Raw genomic sequence first — 20,817 nt, 5'->3', positions numbered from 1 at the left:
CTTTATTAGTATCAAGCAATTAAGGATAGCCTCAAACTCACTACTAGTAACTACTTGGAAGGCCGTTTGTAACCACTTCAACCTGGTGGGCCTTTACCACCATGTTATTTGTGCCATCTACTTCTGTAAATAGCTGAGTGAATCATATTCATACATATTTTGACAAAGAACAACATGAAAATAGCAGGTAAATTGTAGATACAGAAACAAGTGAAGGGTTATCAAAACTGGATGGAGAACTCATGAGGATCAAAACCCTCAAAGCATTCCCACTCCATAGCAGAATCATTTTCCTACTGGCATCATTAGGAACACTCAATATTAACAATCTTAAAAATTAAAATCTGTCAATAACTTACTTATTTTCAAAAACAACTGTGAGGGAGTCTTCATGGACATCTTTGATAAATCCCTGCATAAAACAAAAAGTCTTATCAGTATTAATGTTATTACCTAACTCTAAAAACCTATAATAGATATAAAAACTGTAGACTGATTAAAGTACGCAGATCAAGGAAGACCAGTTGGCCCAAGTCTGTTCCAGCATTATGGGTGCTAAGGCAGGAGGATTGCTGTGCCAGGCCAGCCTGGCCACACAGTGAAAACCAGACAAGGCAGGGCTACACAAGACCCTGTCTTTGGAAGGGGAGAAATAAAACATCCAGGGTTAGAAATACAGCTCAGTTTGTGGAATACTTGCCTAGCATATTCAAAGCCCTCCATAATTTAAGAGTATGATAGCAAACTCCAAGAGGATCACAAATTCAAGGTCATTTTTTGGCTATACAGGAAGTTGAAAGCCAGCCTAGGATGGGGTAAGAAATTGGGGGGAGGGTTGAAAAGGAAGAGGGGTAGATGTGGGAGGGAGGGAGAGAGACAAACACACACACACACACACACACACACTCACTCACTCACTCTAACAAAACAAACAAACCCACCACACTCCAAAACAACCACAGGGACTGAAAAAATTGTGAGATGTGAATTTGGTTTTCAATTCTATCATTTGTAAAAAGATGTTCTTCAGTCCCCCTTGAACTCTGGTTATAACACAGTTATCATCTACCTCAAAATAAGCAAAAGAAACACAGCACATACTCATCCTTGGAACACAGGCATTAGTTGGATGAAGTAATACTAAGGTGACTGAGAGGTCAGTAATTTAGTACTTTAAGAGTTAATGACCTCAAACTCTTCTTGCCAGGTAACATCTTAACTCTGTAACTTACATAATTTTAACCTAATGTACTTAATTAGGTCTTATATATCAGAAATTAAATAATATTCAACAAAGTACCTAACAAAGTTAAGAACTCAATTCCACTCTAACTATTAAATTACAGCCCAACTCTAGTAAAACATGACATTTTGAAAACTAGCATTATCTTAGACATGTTTTTCCCATCTACTTTTCTTTCCCTTAAAAGAGTCAGAGCCAGTACCCACCATACAAATCTGACAACCTGAGTCTGATCCTGGGAACTCACAGTGGAAGAGAGAGCTGACTCCAAAAGTTCTGTTACTTGTACATGCATGCTGTAGTATACCAGTGCCTGCACTCACACACACAATAATTTTCTTTGTCAAATTTGGCAATAGTTAATATACTGCCTCAAAACCATCCCAGCTCATCAATCAACATAAAAGCAATCATCGGGGTTGGGGATTTAGCTCAGTGGTAGAGCGCTTGCCTAGCAAGTGCAGGCCCTGGGTTCGGGCCTCAGCTCCGGAAAAAGAAAAGGGGAAGCTGGGCGGTGGTGGCGCACGCCTGTAATCCCAGCACTCGGGAGGCAGAGGCAGGTGGAACTCTGTGAGTTCGAGGCCAACCTGGTCAGGCTCCAAAGCTACAGAGAAACCCTGTCTCGAAAAACCAAAAAAGAAAAGGAAAAGGGGGGAAAAAAGAAAGCAATCATCATTTTCTAGCCTTTTAACTTCAGAGTTAGTGTGCTTACCTTCATTTGACTAATACCACAGTAGTCATTACAACCCTACTCTCAGTATTCGATGGCTAAGCAAACAGGCAAGGTTGTTTTTGTTAGTGTCCAACCAACCAACACCAGATAGTCAAGAAAGAAAAAAGCATAATGAAACTTACTTTTTGTATAACATATTTAAGTGGAACAACAAAGGACTATGGTGGAGACTGGCTTGTTTAAATTCTTACCTGAAGCAAGCAGTACTACTTGACAATCGGTTAATTACAGCTAGCATTTAAAAACATTTAACATAGGGTTGGGGATTTAGCTCAGTGGTAGAGCGCTTGCCTAGCAAGCATAAGGCCCTGGGTTCAATCCTCAGCTCAAAAAAAAAAAAAAAAAAAAAAAAAAAAAAAGTTTAACATTACTGCCAAACAGAGCTGCAAATCCTTCAATCCTAGTCCAGTACTTCCATGTATAATTTAACCCACTGGCCAATTAGTAAACACTCTTCTCGACACATATACAACTCCAAAACGTGCACTGAAGACTACCCACACAGACACATGCACTTAGTACTTGGACAAAGCACAACATAAAGGAATACTTCTGTTTATGCTCCCTTAAAAATCTATTTAACATGGGGTTGGGGATTTAGCTCAGTGGCAGAGCGCTTGCCTAGGAAGCGCAAGGCCCTGAGTTTGGTCCTCAGCTCCAGGAAAGGAAAAAAAAAGGAAAAACAAAAATTTTAAAAAAAAAATCTATTTAACACTAAAGTTCATGCCCAGATAACTCACGAAAGACAAAGATAAAAATTGCAACTGCTTGTTAAGTAACAAAGCAGTTTAAAAGAGCAATATTTAAACGTCTACGATCAATTAACAAACTAAAGACTACAAAACATAAACCAGCAGAAGGAAAACCAAACAGCAAGCTTAGTACAACCCTAGAAAAAAATCTTTGCAACTAAACAGTCAGTCTCAGAGAAAGTAGCAGATGGGACTATTTATTACTCACTAGAACACAGTATGACAAGCTGTAAGACTATTAAATGACTTACCAATCAGTAGCTTCCTCCTGCCCACTCTCCCAAGGTCTGTAGGTATACTAAGCTATGGCTAATTCTATTTCTATAAGCTATTTCTAATCTCCAGATCTTTATAAATTTAGTTCAATACAGGACCAGTAATTTTTGTTATTGTTTTCAAGTAGTCTTGCTAAGTAATTGCTGCTGGCCTGATAATTGCCACTGAGCCCTAGAAGCCTCAAACTTGTGGCAATTCACCTTAAATAAGAATTAATGAAAAAAAAATTAGTAAGTCAGTGTGTCTGCAAGTTAACCAACAACCAATGTACTTTGTAACATGTAAACAATGAGCAGCTGGAAAAGAAAAGGGACAAAAGGCTTCCACTAACAACAGCAACAGAAGATCTGTTGGGGAAAAAAATACTAACTGAAGTCTTCTCTCAAAAACAAAGCACTTTTTAATTGTGGAGAGGGAGCCCATAGGTAACAAGAATATACTAAATAAATAATAATGCCTACTTTAAAACTCAATGATCATGACAGGGGAAGACATTTTAAAATATAGAACACGGACTACAAAAATGCTTCTCTAACAAGTCAGTTATTTAGAAGAAGGGGGGGGGGGTGGCATGTAGTCCCAGCTATCCTGGAACCTCAAGTTCACAGAGATCTGCCTGCTTCTGTCTACCAAGTACTGGTATTAAAGGCACATGCCACAACGTGTAGCTTTATAGAAGAATTTTAAAATGGGAAAAGAATGGATTGTTTTTAAGTGGTATTGGAATGTTTGGTTATTTATTATGGAAAAATGAAGCTGGGCGTGGTGGCACAAGGGCTCTAATACCAGCATTTAGGAAGCAGAGCAGGTTCAAAGCCAACCAAGACTAAAAGGATCTAGTTTTCAAAATAACCCAGGGATGGAAACTCTAACTCAATGGTAGAGTGCTTGTTTAGTTGTGTTAAGTCCCTGTACTTAATTTTCAGCACCACCAAAAATTTGTCGTCACAAAATAAATGGCTAAACAACTTAAAAATTCTGCCAGGAGTGGCAGCACGTACCTATAATTCCCAATGTTCAAGATGCCGAGGCAAGAGAGTAATGAGTTTAAGGACAGTCTAGACTACATAGTGAGCTTGAAGCCAGAGTGAACCAAACCAAAAAAAGGGGTGGAGAAAATAAAATTAAATATCTGGGGGAAAACATGAGTGACTGTGAGTGAATTAATTACTCATAGTCCAGTGTAAGGAGTCCTTTCTAATAAAAATTTTTAAAAGACAAGCACACACATACCCCTACTTAAAAATGAGCCATGATAATCACAAAGAACAGAACAGGAGGGTGGTTTCAACTGTGAACTGAGCGTTATTCTCCAGTCAGGAAGAACATCAGTGAGAGGGAACAGTTCATTTAGAGGGGGAAAATAAAGGTTTAATATACAGAACTTCTAAGATGTTACATGTGTTACAATTTATTCTACCTTTGCTTTTTTTCCCTCCTGCTTCCCCCTGTTTCATGAATATACAACTTTTCTTCAGTTTTCAAATCATCTGCCTAAGGTACTTGGCAATTTTGAGGTGGAAGCATAATGGCTTAAAGAGAGAACACAGTACAACACAGAATATACACTCAACATATCGTTTTGAAATTACAGAATATAAACAAAAAAGTTTTCAACTTGGTCCCATCAGTTCATAAAGAAGGATCCCACACCCAGGAGCCAGGAGTCATGGTAAATTTTCCGAGTTTAAAAGTCTAATATTAAGCAGAACATTTGTAAACCTTGGTTCCAAAAAAGTTAATTAATCTATGAACCTTTCAGACCTCTCATTTTAGAGAAAGACACAACTGCAGCAAAACATTAACACAAACCCAAAGTTTCACTCCCTGGAAGGTTATACATAGTTTAAAAAAAAAAAATCTCATTCTTTCAAGAGCTCTTTCCATAAAGGAGCAAAATGAGGACTAAATCTGATACCTATACTACCAGTAGAAATGGTTAAGACTTTCATAATCACTGAACAAATTGCCAAAACCCAATTCATAACAAGAAAGCACAATTATGTTCCCAACACAAATTTGAGTTAAAATAAAATAAACTTTAATGTTTAAAATACTGATCAACATAGTTGAGGTTTAGCTACAGCTACTATGCACGAAAAATCTATAAATCTTAGAGACAGGGGGATCAGGTATCAGATGCTCAAGGTCATCTTTGGTTAGTTAAGGGAGTTCCTTAGCAACCAGCCCCCTCACCAAAACAAAAATAAAAAGGCTGTAGAGATGCACCCTTTTGATACATTGCCACTAAACATGAGGCAGAAGAGGACAAGGAAATTAAGGAGACATGAAAAAGGGAAGGAGCCGTCAGCTTGATCAATTTCTGGCCAGCTAAGAGTAAAGAATTCCAGCCCAATTAACATTTGCTAAGAAGGTTGCCTGCATATAGCAAAGAATTATGCTTAATGCCTGAAGATATGTATGACCAATACAGCTATCCTCTTTTTTCAGCTGTAAGCATGCAATTCTGGAAGTGTCTCACAAAAACTCCACTTTACAGAGGATAAGTCTACACTCTCTTATGAGAACCTTAAGATGTATGATTTTTACCTTATCAGGCTATAATCCCATCCAAAGTACCTCCAGAGACACTCTATAACCTCATTTTCTGAAAGAGACTGAGAATGAGGGAAGGGATCTTGGCATCCCTTTAATAGATACATCTTAGCATCAAGGTAACTTGAGAGCTACCAAAATTATGTATCTCTCTCCTGCTGAGACTCTCTCAAGAAGCCCGCACCCTCACTTTGGTGCATCTCCTAGTTTCTTTGAGCACCTTTGTATTAACAGCCTGTGTTAACATCTCTTCCTAATAATCTCTTAACTCAGTCAGGTCTCTTAAAAGAACTCTCAGGCTGCAGCAGATGGCAGTATGCAGCAGTGTCTCCAGCTCCCAGGACCCACCGCCACTGCCAAATCCATTTGGAGCATTATAGGACCTACAAAAGTTCTTGACTGTAAAGTAACTGACTTCATGCTCATCTATTAACTTTTGGTTGTTTAAGAACCCACCAAATGCCTTCCACTTATGCAACCCACTACAAACTAATTTACACTCCTTACAAAAGGGGAAACAGAAAATAAAACACCAAAGCTCTCTGCAAACAAACAACCAACTATATATAATCAGGAACTAAACAGCTTCAAAATGGAGCTTAGAATAGTAGCCTAGATCAAAAAATACTAGACTTACATTCTAGAGAAACTCAAATTTTAAAGTTTCTTGTTATATCTAAGTTTTCTACTGCAAAACAAACTACTAGCAGCAAAGGAAAGAGCAAAAACAAATACAACTTCCTAAAGAGGAAACCATTAGCCTTGGCCTAATCCTTAACTTAAAAAAAATAAAAGAATAAGTGATTTGTGTATCACGTTAAATACTTGCTTATTTTTTGTGTGTATGTGTTAGAGTCTGAATGAATGTGTGCCTCATGTGCATGCAGAAGCCCATGGAGGCCAGAAGAGGGCACTAGGTCTGCTGAAAGTAGAGTTACAAGTGGTTGTGAACTGCCACCTGGGTTCTGAGAACCAAATCCAGGTCCTCTGCAAGACTAGTAAGCAATCTTGACTGCTTAGCCATCTCCAGCTTCCTATAGTGGTTATCCTATAGTGGTTCTGATCTTTAAATTTCAATCTAAATTTCAATCTTTAAATTTCAAAACCCTCATTGGTTGAGCAGGCAAATGACTCAATGGGTAAAGAAAGGCACTTGCTGCCAAGCCTGCCCACCAGAGTTCTATCTTAGGAAGCCACCCCCAACTCCCAGGAGAAGAAAACTAACTTCTGAAAAGTCCTCTGGCCTGAGCACATGCACAAATGTAATTTTAAAATTTAGGAGCAGTTCCAACAGGATCCAATGCCTCTGGCCTCCCCAGGAACCTGCACTCACATACATATTCCCACATATACACACACATACATAATTAAAAATAGAAACAAGCCATGTATAGTGGCACGTGCCTTTAATCCCAAGGCCAGCCCAGTCTAAACATCAAGTTCAAGGACAGGTAAAGCTACATAGATACCCTATCTCAAAAACAAAAAATTATAAATCAATCAATTAATTTAAAATAAAAACTAGTCAGGTGTAATGACATACACTTTCAATCTCAACATTCAGGAGACAGAGAAGTAGGAAGATCTCTGTGAGTTCAGGCCAGCCTCAACTACATAGGAAGCTCTAGGCTATCCAGGTCTACATAGTGAGATCGTTTCTTAAAATAATTGTTAATTGTGATTTTAAAAGCAAAAATATATCATTCAAAAAATGTTAAGTCATCATGGGTAAACATGGAACCTGTCACAAATCTAGTCTTCAGTTCACATTTTCAGACTGACACTACTATTACCTTCAAACAATGAAATAGTCTTACAGGTTTAGTAATTGGCTTTTTTGTCATGTTTGTTCCTGGCATGAAATTTTAACTTTTTCTAGATTTGGTGCAACAGAAATAATTTTATGTATTTGACTTCTTATTAAAGGTAATTAAAAACACTTCTTTCAAGGCTCAGTTCCTGACTTAAAGCAAACTTGTGGTGAAGTAATAGTTCTAAAACCAAATTAACTTCTCTACTAAAAGCACTAGGCTCAGTGTCAGAAGCTACTGTAGTCTTTCCCTTTCATCCTATCAGTTAAAGACCACTGCTGGCATAATTTACACAAGACTAGCCTCTGTTCTTCTTGAATTGGTGGAACTGCTTTGGATTATGACTTGCAAGGCTTTTGGCAATTAATGGTCTGTTCAAAGGTTCATTTTCCAGCTCCTGTGTAACTTCCAGACTCAATTCTGACAATCCAGCGTCTCTGAAACCAGGATGCTTCTTAAAAATGAGGGCATCTTAGAATTGCTGACAACCACATGTCACCACTTAGGCATGCTCAGACTTGGTTTGCTTGGAATTTTTCTGTATCACTTGAATCAGTAAACCAATGAAGTACCATTCTAAGGAAGGACTGAGGCTTCTTAGTAGAAAGTTGTTGATATATGATAAAAAATCAAGTACCAGCATCAATACTTGCAGAGAGAGTGAAAATTCATTCAAGAGATCCTGGCAATAATAACAGCACTCTTTTAAAATATTTTTCCAACAATGATCTTCAAAGCACTGAAGAGGACATGTTGAAAATAAACTGTTTAATGGTGCTTCAAGCAACGTATTTAGTCTGCATTTCCTATTTTAGGTATCTAAATGAAAGACTGTTTCCTGTAAGTACTAAAAGATAACCAACCCCAGAGTAGTTTTCTCTTACAGCTGGCATCATTTTAAGGTATAATAAAATGGCATGGATCTCTCACAAAACATCCAAACTTGTATGTGGAAACAACCTATTCCTCTGGGTTAGTTGTTGCTTTTTAAGATCTCATTCTGCAATCTCAGGCTGGATTTGAACTTGCAGAAACCTCCCCACCTCAGCTTTTCAAGAGCTAAGCTCCCAAGCTTGAGTTACCACACCTAAATGACTCCCTGGACTCTAAACCTAGCTCAACTATTTTAATCTCTTGACCATGGCTTACACTTCAGATCAAGATGCACACAGCTGCCAGGCAGTGGTGGCTCACGCCTTTAATCCCAGCACTCAGGAGGCAGAGGGATCTTTGTGAGTTCAAGGCCAGCATGGTCTAGAGAGTGAGATCCAGGAAAGGCGCAAAGCTACACAGAAAAACCCTGTCTCGAAAAACAAAACAAACAAAAAAAGATGCACACAGTTAGAATATCACGTTGTAGTTTCCTACCCTACATGCACACATGTATTGAATTTTCTGAAAGGAAAAACAGCTATCTTTTATAAACAGAGTTCCAGTATAGCCCAATGCAGTCAGGCATCCAATCCACTGTGTGTAATGAATTAACACCTTTCTCACACTTCTAGAATAATACTATCTAAGTGTTCTCACATGAGAACCTCAACTGAAACTGTCTTATGCCTTCCAAGACCTGGACAAAACTTTATGTAAAAAGGAAACAAAACAAAGAAACAACTTGCAAAAGATTGGAGCTTCTTTACACTGAGGTACCATACCCTAATACTCAATGCTATGCCACGGAGCACTTCATGCTACTACTCTTTTACTTTCAAAATACTGCAGTAAACCTCCCTTTAATCTTCAGTGTCTACTAATTTATGACTCAAAACACTTTACATTTCTGGACTGTCTATATAGTCAGAGATACAGAAGAAAAAAAATCCCTTATCAAAACAAGGAAAAAAGAACTTCACTGAATAGTGACACTACGATATAGAAGTTTCCCCATTAAAACTGTCTCAAATCCACTATGCGACATGTGATAAATAAACCAGAGAACCCAAGAAATAATATTCCTTGGCTAGTTTTATTTCACAACAAGCAAGTCATTATTCTCCCACTTCTAAGCCTTTTGTGAGTCTTCCTAGGTCACCCAAGGTTTTGTGAAACAATTCAAGGGGTGAATCCAGCCATCCTGGATGCCAGATGATACTCATTCCAAGCCTGGAAGTAAAAAGCTATGAATAGGTATTTATTTCCTCCGTGTGCAAATAAACTCTTTCAAACTATTAAGCTACTGCTTATTATTTAAATAGCTGGTGCTTGCACAGATGCCTATCTTTGTGGGAATGCACTTTTACATTAAGTCAAGAGTTAATATCCACAAATAAACAGATTTCAACAACTGAAAAAAGACATCCCAATAGAAAAAACGGACAAGAGGCCAGGCAAACTGTAGAAGAACAAATTCAAAAGGCAAGTCAACATTTTTCTGGCTGGGACATAAAGAGGAAGAGCTATCAACTGGTGAAAAAAATATAGTTGTCTTTAAAAAGAAAAGCACTTAATATTAGAGGCTTATTTTGTTTTCTGCAGTTAAGTTCCGTTCTAAAATACACTATTATTTTCTGCATGTATGTTGTATGCATGCATGCATGTATTTGAGTGAGCAATGCCCATTAAGACCAGAAGTTGACATAAGGTTATCTTCCTTTAATCATTCTCTACTTTATTCACTGAGCCAAGGTCTCTCACTTGAACCTAGAGCTCATCAATTCAGCTACTCTGGACAGCTAGCTTACCCTCTAGGATTCCCCAGACTGTGTCTTCTGAGTACTGGGATTACAGGCAGACTGCCACACCCGCTCAGCATTTATATAGGTGCTGAATTTCCGAACTCTGGTTCTTATTATTTCCGCGGCAAGGACTTTATCCACTAAGCTATCTCCCTAGTCCCTAAACTACTGCTTTCTTTGAAATCTACCCAATGGAAACACAGATACTGGGGGATGATTACTGACGAATGTCTGAATTTTACTCTTACAAATATGTAATCGCTATAAATTATACTGTATGCAAAAGGTTAAGTACATGATTCCAGTTTTTTTATAGGCGTACTGAAAACCCCTACATTTGTTTCTGAATGTGCATCCATACATAATGCTGAGCATAGAGCTGGAATCACATTTATCTGGCTATAAGCAAGGTTACCTATCTGGCTATTGGCAGGGTTACCTGAAATGGGGGAAACAAAAAAACACCAACCACTGTGGTGGTATTGTGTTCCCCAAAATATTGTGCACCCTAATAAACTTATCTGCGGTCAAAGAACAGAACAGCCACTAGATACAGAGGCTAGAAAATGGTAGCACTCACGCCTTTAATCCTAGCATTCCAGAGGCAGAGATCCCTCTGGATCTCTGTGAGTTCAAGGCCACACTGGAAACAGCCAGACATGGTGACACACACCTTTAATCCCAGAAAGTGAGCCTTTAATCCCAGGGAGTGATGGCAGAAAGCAGAAAGATAAGGCGTGAAGACTAGAAGCTAGAAGCTTTTTGCCTGGTTAAGCTTTCAGGCTTTTGAGCAACAGTTCAGCTGAGATCCATTTGGATGAGGACTCAGAGGTTTCCAGGAGGAAACAGGATCAGATGAGGAACTGGTGAGGTGAGGAAGCTGTGGCTTATTCTGTTTCTCTGATCTTCCAGCATTCACCCTAATACCTGGCTTCAGGTTTGTTTTATTAATAAGACCCTTTTAAGATTTGTGCTACAAACCACCACCAGGAGGAATAAAGAAGGAAAACATTTCGACTGAATCCAATTTGTACATCACACCAATAATAAATTACACATGTAAAGATTGTATGTGAACACTGATATACACAGGTGTCTTATCTTTTAAAATATGTGTTGTTGGGCATGTAATCCCAGCAATTTGGAAAGATGAGATAGGAGGACCATGAGTTAAGGGGCCAGCCTGAACTACATAGTGAAACCCTAATTTTTAACAACAAATTTTTTTTGTCTTTAGTCAAGCACAGCAGCCAATATCCCCAGCGGTTAGGGAAGTGGAGGAGCTTAGAAGATATTACGTGGGTCCAGGAGTTTGAGACCAGCCTGGACAACATAGTGAACCTCTTTTTTCAAAAGAAATGCTAATTTTAAACAATTTATTTTGAAAGAGCTACAGAACAAATCTAAGTAAAAATTACTTAAAATCAATGAATACGTACTCTATAAATAAAGTCTGCAAACATTACTACAGAATTACATCATTACTGAACAAATTCTAGTAAAGAAAAAAACTTTCTAAAGCAACCCTTCACGAGCTGGCTGTGTGGCTCAGTGACAGACTGCTTGCTAGTTGCATGAGGTACTGGTTTGGATCCTGAGAACAAGCAAGCAAACAAAAATCATAATAACAACAGCCTGTGCATCAGCACTGAGCACTTAACTGTTCTAGATACAAGGCCATGAGGACAAGACCATATGGACATCTACCACTGCTTGAAGAGCTCTTGAAATAAAATGACTTAATGCTTCCACATGGCTACCCAAAACTCCCCTAACTTTCCTGTTGCAAAGCACCGAAGTTCCAGTTACCCGTGTGCACCATAAAGTTGTGGCAGTATGAGAATTTGTGACCAGATCAATAGATAACCTAAAAAAGCCATTTAAAACGTTCAATTTGAACCAAATCAAAAAGATGTAACTTACAGAGAACTACTAAGATGACACAACAAATTACCTGTGCCCAGAAACCAAGACCAATTTTTTTTTATTTATTCAAATATATACTGAAGCTACTACTGCAAACTTGATCATTATTACCAAGAACTCTCCAGTCCCAAAACAAATGTGCAAACATAGTAAGGGTGAAGCAAAAAGGAATAGTTTTTTTAAAAAAAATCTGATACCATAAGTAATTGTGTTTGCAATGAACAAACGAACAGATATTCACTATTAATACAATGTGAGAATTAATGATAGTTCAATTTTACCATGGCTTTCAATCTAGTAGAAAGACAAATGAATTATAAAACGATATACACACACGCATAGATATTCAGATTAACAAAGCAATGCTCTGCTTTCTTTGCTTAATTTTGTTATATTCCAGCTAGTATTTTGAAAACCTAGTCCTAGAAAAGCTGCCTCAGCAAATTGTTCCTCTTCATTAGCTAAGCACCCCCCCCAAAACTCTTTTAAAGTCTTGATATTCAAAAATACTAAGTGCAAAATTACTGAGATGCTGGATCATAAGAACATTACTTGAGGGCTGGAGATAAAGCCCAGTATGGGCAAGGCTCAGAGTTCCATTTCTAGCATGGCCAGAAAAAAATTCTGAACAAGCACTTCATTTAAACAAATATGTGCATTTTCAAGTATTTCAAAGTAATTTACATACTCAGTAACACAAAGGTGAACAACTGTGGAAGATGTAACCATCCCACAGAAATAAAATATGAATCGTGTACGTAACTTAATATAGCCATATTAAATGAAAACAGGTGCTATTTTAACATACTTAAAACCCAATATGCCCAAAGTATTATTTCAATATGTAATTTAGTATTTTTAAAACTGTTAATGTTTTGTATTCTTTTTCAAACTACCTCAATTCTGACTAGAGTATTTCAGTTCAGTGGCTGCTAACTACCATTTTGGAAAAGGAGCACATTCTTAGAAAGCAAAAGTGATAGAAATCAGCTTCATTCTTTTTTGCAGCAATCATCCCAATTCAGTCCTCCACATTCCTACCTTATTAATAATTTACAACTAGTAATAATTTTGAGAACTACCTATTTTTGCTTAAGAAAATCACACCATACAGCTGGGCATCGTAGCACAAACCTATAATCCCAACACTTAGGAATCAGAAGCAGAAAGATTAGAAATGCAAAACCATTTTCGTCCACATAGCAAGTTTAAACGACCTACCTCAAAACATAGTGTGGGGAGTAGGGTAGAAACTACTAAATAACAGTTAAAGAAAATAAGCTCCAGGGAGGCAAAACCAGACTAGGAATTATGAATCAACCTGATTTATGGAGCTGCAACAGGGCTTCTGATTTCCCCAAATGGTGTTTACTATTTGTCTCAGTGTGGTTGAAACTAAGTTAGAAATGCATGTGTACAACCTCCAAGAAGCATCTAAGAAGCAATCTGAATTCAAAGTACAGGCTGTTGTTAGAGCTAGACAGGCTCTAGTAAACTCACAAAACTTCTCAATGTTCATCAACTTTTACAAATGTCAGAAAAATACAATTATCTCATACTGCAGATGAACAAACTAAAACCTCACAACTACCACTACAAAACTAAGAATCATTCTTAATAGTATGATAGAAAACACAATCACTAAGTCATAATCTAGTTAAATTCAGGCTCACAAGATGGCTCAGCAGGTAAAGGCACTTGCCACACAAGCTTAGTGACCTGAAGAAGTGACTCCATAAAGTTGGCTTTTGGGCCTCCACACTGGTGCCTATGGCACTTACCCACATTTAAACACATACAAAGTCCATTGCTCAAAACTATCCTTTCAAGAAGTTTAAGAAAGTATCATAAACTAAGTAACTGGAAGTGAAAAACAGAGTTAAATGCCACTTAAGATACAGCATAATCTTGGACAAACTACATCATCATTCCTTGAATATAAAATGAGTAAGTGCATACCTCATGGACCAGGTATGGCAGGATACACCTTTATATCCCATCATTCCAGAGGAAGGGGCAAGTGGATCTCTGATTACCAGATTAACACATCTATAATGAGTTCCAGGCCAGCCAGTGCTACACAGTGAGACCCTGTCTCAAAAATTAAAAAAACCCGGCCGGGCGGTGGTGGCGCACGCCTTTAATCCCAGCACTCGGGAGGCAGAGCCAGGCGGATCTCTGTGAGTTCGAGGCCAGCCTGGGCTACCAAGTGAGTTCCAGGAAAGGCGCAAAGCTACACAGAGAAACCCTGTCTCAAAAAACCAAAAAAAAAAAAAAAAAAAAAAAAATTAAAAAAACCCACACAAAACCATACCTCATGAAATCCCTGAGTATGCAGGAAATACATGTGGAAGCTTAAAAGAACATCTAATAACAGGCTGTCAAGCTAGTCTCTTACAAAAGACACACAAACATGATACATAAATATATAGGTACATGAAGAAAAACAGTCGAGCCTTACTTATTTCTAGACAGTTCTTATAGCTTTTGTCTTCAGATGCTTTACTATGCATTTCTCCTATACATAAAAAAAAAATGAAACCACGGGTATTTATGTATTTTTAAAAAATGAATCATCCAATAGTCAGGTACAGTGGTGCATGCCTATAATTCCAGCACTGGAGAAGCAGAGACAGGAAAATCATTAATTCAAGGGTAGTCTGAGCTAAACATATAGCAAGTTCCAAGCCATCTTGAAATATTCCAGACCCTGTCTCAAAATAACAAGCCTCCAGTTTCTTTCCCCCTTATCAACAGCCACATTTGGCCACTATTGCTGAACAAAATAAAAATTGTAAATTGGGTACGGTTGTACAGGCCTAGAATCCCAACCAATATTCAGTAGGTAAGGCAGGATTGCAAATTCAAAGCCAAAGTTACATAAAACTCTATCTCAAAACCCTAAAGTTATTGAGACCATTCATTTCCACTTAAATTTTAACATTTACAGAAGCCATATTTTAAATACTTACAACTCAAAACCATCTTATTATATCTGAATCTATATATTTTAACAAAGAGCTCTATCTAATACCTAATATCTAGTTACCATTTCTCCCTCAGTTGGTGAGGGGGTTGGTTGACATGGTTGTATAAGCATCACTAATTTAGCTTATACTGGCCTGAAATTTAAAAAAAAAAAAAAAAAAAAAAAAAAAAAAAAAAAAAAAAAGAAATGTATTGTTTATTTGTGTGTGCATCCCAGCACTCTCCAGAGGCAGAGGCAGGAGAATCTGTGGGATTGAGGCCAGCCTGGTCCGAGGTTAGAGGAGAACTTGAGGGAATCTATTCTCTTTCCTTCATGTGGACTGCCTGGATTAAACTCATAGATTGTCAGGCTTGGCAGCAAGCAAGCACCTTAACCCGCTGATTCATGTCTCTAGCTACTGTTCTTTTTCTGACCTAGAATGCTGATGTTCCTGCCTCTGCCTCTCAAGTGCTGGAATTTCAGGCATGTGCCACCAGGCCTGGCTTTCAACTAAGATTCTGTACTCACTGAAGTGGTGTGCCCTTAGCACACCACTTCTTCACTGCTAATTTAGTTCATCATTAGTGATAAAATACCTACTTCACAACTTCATTATTGACCTCAACTTTTACTTTTAATGGTAAGTTAAATAAGGAATTAATTATGGATCTATTACAATACTTGGAGATATGTCAATTATATAAAGCAAAGAGCTCTAAATGTAATTAATTCCATCTACTTACTATAGAAAAGGCCCCAAATTTCATTTCACCTGTACAGACAGAAAAATTCCTCCACAAGAGCCAAAATTGAGTGACTTGCTCAACGTCCACTTAAAATTGTTATTTAATGTGGCAGTATACACCTCAGACATAAAGCATTAAAGCTGCAAGCGCAACTACCATAAAACCATTTTATGTTCAGTCCAAAACTCTACAATGCAGTGACATTACAAAATTTCATGTCACTGGGTTAGGCACGACACTTGCAAAGTTATTCCAGAGACTAAGACAAGAGAATCACAGGAGTCCAAAGGCTCTTTTCAAACCAGAAACCTCAAAGTTTAGTGTCATATACATCAGCTAAAAAGCATGTTAATGATGAAAATGGGTGCAAGATTTATTTTGGAGTAATGGAGTATGTGATAGTTGGTTTTAGTTTATCAATTTTAGACAATCTAGAAATTACCCAGGAACAGTCTCAATGAAACACTGTCTAGATTAGTAAGGTCTACGGGTATGTCTGTGAGGGACTATTCTGAGTAGCTGGAAGACTCACCTACTGTGGGTGGCCAGGGAGGAGTAGAGAAAGGAGCTGAGCACAGACGTACATGCATTAATTCACTGTTCTCTACTCCTCACTAGATGTGGTAGGATGAGATGAATAAGTTCCTGCTGCCTTGACTTTCCTCATGATGGGCCATAACCTTGAACTGTGAGTCTAATAAACCCTTTCTCCCTTAAGTTGCTCCTTCAGGGTATTTTATCACTGGAATAGGAAACAAAACTAAGCATGTAACAGGACTGTTACAACAGATACACAACTTTTAAGTATTCTTCTTAGCAAGCCATTCTGTTTGAATAAACTTTAGAGAATATACATTCTTATCTCTTTTTGGCCTTTTAGCTAGGCGTGCATACATTACACCTGAGTTTTCTAAAAAAGCACTTTGCTTTAGGTAGAAATGGATAGAAGCAAGGATTTTATAGCAAATTACAAACCGCCGCCACATGTTTTACATCATCTTCCCACTTTTTCCCATTCCTAGATTTAGAGAGCTGCAAAGAGACAGCTCTAATTATAAACACACTGTTAGCAGCAAAGCAATGCTTAGCATATTGTTTAGCATGTTTACCATGCTACGATATATGTATTTTTTTTTAAAGAAAAGGCTATCATGGCATTGGTTACTATCTTCAAATCTTCAGCTCTTCACTAACTCTAAACTTCTGAAGTTTTAGTCCATTTAATCAATGTTTAAGAGCAGTGCCTCAAGGCAATAATATATTGACCACAAAGCTCAAAGCACCATGCTGCCTCTCAAACTCTCAAACGATAATTCACAGGGTCAAAGGCCTGTGTCCTTGCATTTCCAGAAGTAGAGTGTGTTAACAGGTGGTGAATTCAGAATTTCAGAATCACCCATACACTGAAAACCACCACTAAAAAGAAAAAGGACAAGTAAAATGTTAACAGCTCCTGACTCTCTGAACAACTTCTACTTCTAGTTTTTTCCATTTCCAAAATTCCTTCACTATTATCTTCTACACTGGAAAAAATTAAATTCCTCTACGCTTGGTTGAAGCCAAGCTCAAACACTGCATACTTGTAGTGGGCAGCCGTTCCAGCTTTGACCTGGAAGTACTACCTCCATTGAGGCTTCGGTAACTGTCACACCTACAAGGCGGGGCTGAGACAGGACCCCTGAAGACCCGAGATCCGGATGGGCCGGCTCTCTTGGTTCCTGGATCCTGGACGCTGGAGGTAGATGGAGCAGAGTTCTCCAGAGAACACCGCTGGACTGCGCTACACCTTTCCCGGACCCTGTAACCACTTGTGAGTTACCCCACAAAATAAACCTCCCTTTTAACTACGTGGAGTGGCCTTAATATTTCTACCAATACATACTGTTTTGCTTACTTCTATACATACAAAATTCTAGATGAGACAGAACTATGAAGACAGTTCACACTAGAGGCTGAAAGAACAGGGAAATGTAGAAGATGGTGCAACTATTCTATGCTTTCATCCCACAGGGGTTGTGGCTGCACACAAGTGTCCGAATGTATCCAAACATTTAGAAAGTTTGTTTAGGAAAAAGGAAACAAAAGCTGTTTTGCATTATGTAAATTAACCTCACTTTAAAAACTGAAGTGCCAGAAAATGATGAGCTTTTGTGTGAAGAACTTTTTCAGCCAAGTATGATGGTGATACATGCCTGTCATCTCAGTTACTAGTTAAGAAAAAGGCATTCCTCCTCTTGGGAGACCTTTCCACCCTGGGGATGATTCTTCATTTTTCCTTAATAAACCTACATTCGGGGAAAGCAAGGGAGGACAGACACAACCCAAGTGGATAATTTCACTGTATAAAAATATTTCAGACCACTGAACTTCAAATCCATGATTTGACATGAATCCATTACATGATAACGAAGTACGAATCTAGAATTTCCTTTTGTTTATTCTAGTTATTTTTCCCCTTTACCATTTTGATATTCCAGGGTCCTGAAAACTATGTTCTACAAAGTACACACACAATCGACTATGGTAGGAAAAATTGCAAACGTTCAAATACAAAAAAAAAAAAAAAAAAAAAAAAAAGTGGCTTAATGTCCTTCCCAACCTCATCAAATCCCCATCTTATTCTGAATAAAAATGGGCGTAGTCTAGTCTAAGGAGAACCAGATTGTAGAGTATGAAAGGGGATCAATAAACTGGGCCCCTACAGTACAGACGTGTAATTTTAGCTACCCAAGGGGCTGGAGCAGGAAGATTACAAGTTCAAGGCCAGCATGAACTACGACAGTTGAGTTCAGGGCCAGTCTGGACAACTTACTGAGACCATCTCTCAAAGCAAAAAAAAAAAAAAAAAAAAAAAAGAAGGGTCAAAACTGAGCTTGATGGTAAAAAGCACTTGCTTAGTATGTACAAAGTTCTATGTTCAATCCTCAATACAACCATAATCAATTACTAATATTTCAGAGTTCTAGCACGGATACAACTGACTTAAAAAAAAGACACCAAAAGATTGCAAAGACACTTTACAAAAAGTCAAACTGTATTTTACTTCAGATTGACACAAAATACAGTAAAAGAAGTGGTTTTCGACTGTCTACACAATGCAAAATAACTTGTTAAAACACTTTTAATGTGCAAGGAAAAGAAATGCTTATCTGTATCACCTAAAAACTGTACTGATAATAGTAAGAACCGAAACTTTTCCATAGGTGAGAAAGATGATGTATGATAATGAACCTTATCTAGGCAGGAAGAATATTTTTAATTCCATTCCTTGTGGTTCAGCTAACCATATCTGCAATTTTTCAGAGAAGGTACCCACTAGATTTCGGTAAGAACAAAGTAAGTATCTACTCAGATATTGCTTGGATCATTAGTTGACATCGAGTTTTTAAACCTGGGACACTGACGAAGCCAGTTACATGCTAATAGGTCATATTAAAGATTCCAACAATCACTATAACTCTTTTGTTGGCCACCTGAGGAAATGCACAATCACGAAATTAAAAATATATATTAGAGCTTTCAACCTTTGTCAACAAGCAGCTGCCTATGTTATTACCACGTGACAAATCAAATCCACAGAGCTAATCAGCAAGCTAAAAGGGGGAAAACAAAACATTGCAAATTAGGAAATCGTTAAGACCAAATAAAATCCTCTGGAATAAAGGATGCGCTGAAATGAAAACCTGCGCGAAACCATTCTACGTACACACAATACTCATGCACTAGAAGAAGGCCTTCATAAAAATAGCCAAGACTCTCAAACATCTGAGATGCTGGCTTAGAGAATGACTGACAGACAACAGCTGGGGAGGTTTTGTATTGATTTGTTGAGATCCTCGCACACTTAGGAAAAAGGGAGTAAGGCGAGGGAAGGGACCGTTACTATGGGAAAAAGAAACTATTCGGGCTTGGTGTTCAACTTGGTGGACCCCCACCCTTTTGGAATGGAAGTCCCTTACAAATTCCTCCACTCCACTCTTTCCGTCTCCGGGCCCAGACTCCACAGCAATGCACGGCCTCCTCTCAAAGGAAACAAAAAGAGCCCCATGAAAGAGGATGAAAAAAGAAAAATAACTCAAAACAAAAGCCACCTTCCCCGAGGGCTGTGAAGACACGCGTCCCTCCCACCTGCCGCCCGGCCTCGGTTCACCTTTGAACCCTTCCTCCCCTACAACTCGCTTTTCTCCCCGGCGGAGAGGCCGCCCGCTCCCCAGGCCGCAAGCACCGGGGCCCGCCGCCGCCTGTCCGCTTCCCCCGCGGACGCCGAGGGTTCGCGGGGCCCCGGGGCGGCACGACCCCGGGGAGGCCAGGGAGTCCGCCACGGCGCCGCGGGCGAGCCGGGGAGGAGAGCAGCCCGGCAGGCCCGGCCGCCCCGGGGTCGCAGTGAGCTGCCCGCCGCCGTCTGCGCCCCCCGCCCGGCCAGGCCTCGCCGGCGCGCCCGCACCCCGGCCCGCGGCTCCGGCCCGCCCGCCCGCCCGCCCGCGTCCCGGAGACCTCGACCCCGGGCGCTCCCGGGCAGGAGGCAAGCCAGCGCCCGCCGCCTTGTCTCCAAACATAACGGAGCCCGGGCCCCGAGACCGTTAAACCGCGCCGAGGGCAGACGCCAGCAGCACGGACCGGCTGTCCCCCGCCGCCGCCCGCCGCCGCGCCTCGGCCCCCGGGGTCCCCGGCGTCCCCGACCCCCGCTCCCCATGCCCAGCTCCCGCCCCGGCCGCCCCGCGGCCCGCACCTTGTAGAAAGCCCCGTTGGAGCCGCGAACCTCCACCGTCAGCTCCGCCATGTTGGAACCGCAAAGGCCGCCGGGAAGAGATTCTAGAAACTTTCCAACGCGAGGGGAGGAGGGGGAGGGGCGAGCGCCGCGGGGGAGGGGCGGGCAGGAGGGCGGGACGCTCCCCGGCCCGCTCCCGGGCTCTCGGCGTGCGGCGCCCGCTCTGCGCGGGTCCTCGGGCGGCTTCCCCGCGGCGGGCCGCAGCGCCCACGCCCACTCCCGCGCGTCCCGGCTCGCGCACAATGAGGGAGGCGGACCCGCCCGGCGCCGCACTCGCCGCAGGCCCCGCGCGCCCGCCCGCCCGCCCGCCGGCCGACGCTCCCTACGGGCTCCTCCGGCAGCAGCCGCGGCCTGCGGGCGCTC

At 40.2% G+C, this 20,817-nt stretch overlaps 1 protein-coding gene across 5 annotated transcripts in view; it reads right to left on the bottom strand.

Annotated features, from left to right (window-relative positions):
* Positions 1 to 20,548, bottom strand: part of Fxr1 (FMR1 autosomal homolog 1) — a 54,804-nt gene extending 34,256 nt beyond the window's left edge. For 3 of the 5 annotated variants that reach the window (XM_059265348.1, XM_059265350.1, XM_059265353.1), the window contains exons 1-2: positions 20,416 to 20,548; positions 360 to 412 (exon numbers count right to left, since the gene is read on the bottom strand). In XM_059265348.1, the coding sequence (XP_059121331.1) occupies positions 360 to 412; positions 20,416 to 20,466 (104 nt within the window). In that variant the 5' untranslated portion in view covers positions 20,467 to 20,548. The remainder of the gene's footprint in view (positions 1 to 359; positions 413 to 20,415) is intronic. The other 2 variants (XM_059265351.1, XM_059265352.1) reach the window with 1 other exon arrangement.
* Positions 20,549 to 20,817: the final 269 nt, after the last annotated feature.

The sequence above is a fragment of the Peromyscus eremicus genome, chromosome 6 (genome assembly GCF_949786415.1).
Source record: "Peromyscus eremicus chromosome 6, PerEre_H2_v1, whole genome shotgun sequence".
NCBI classification, from domain to species: domain Eukaryota; kingdom Metazoa; phylum Chordata; class Mammalia; order Rodentia; family Cricetidae; genus Peromyscus; species Peromyscus eremicus.
This window is presented reverse-complemented; position numbering and strand designations above follow the sequence as displayed.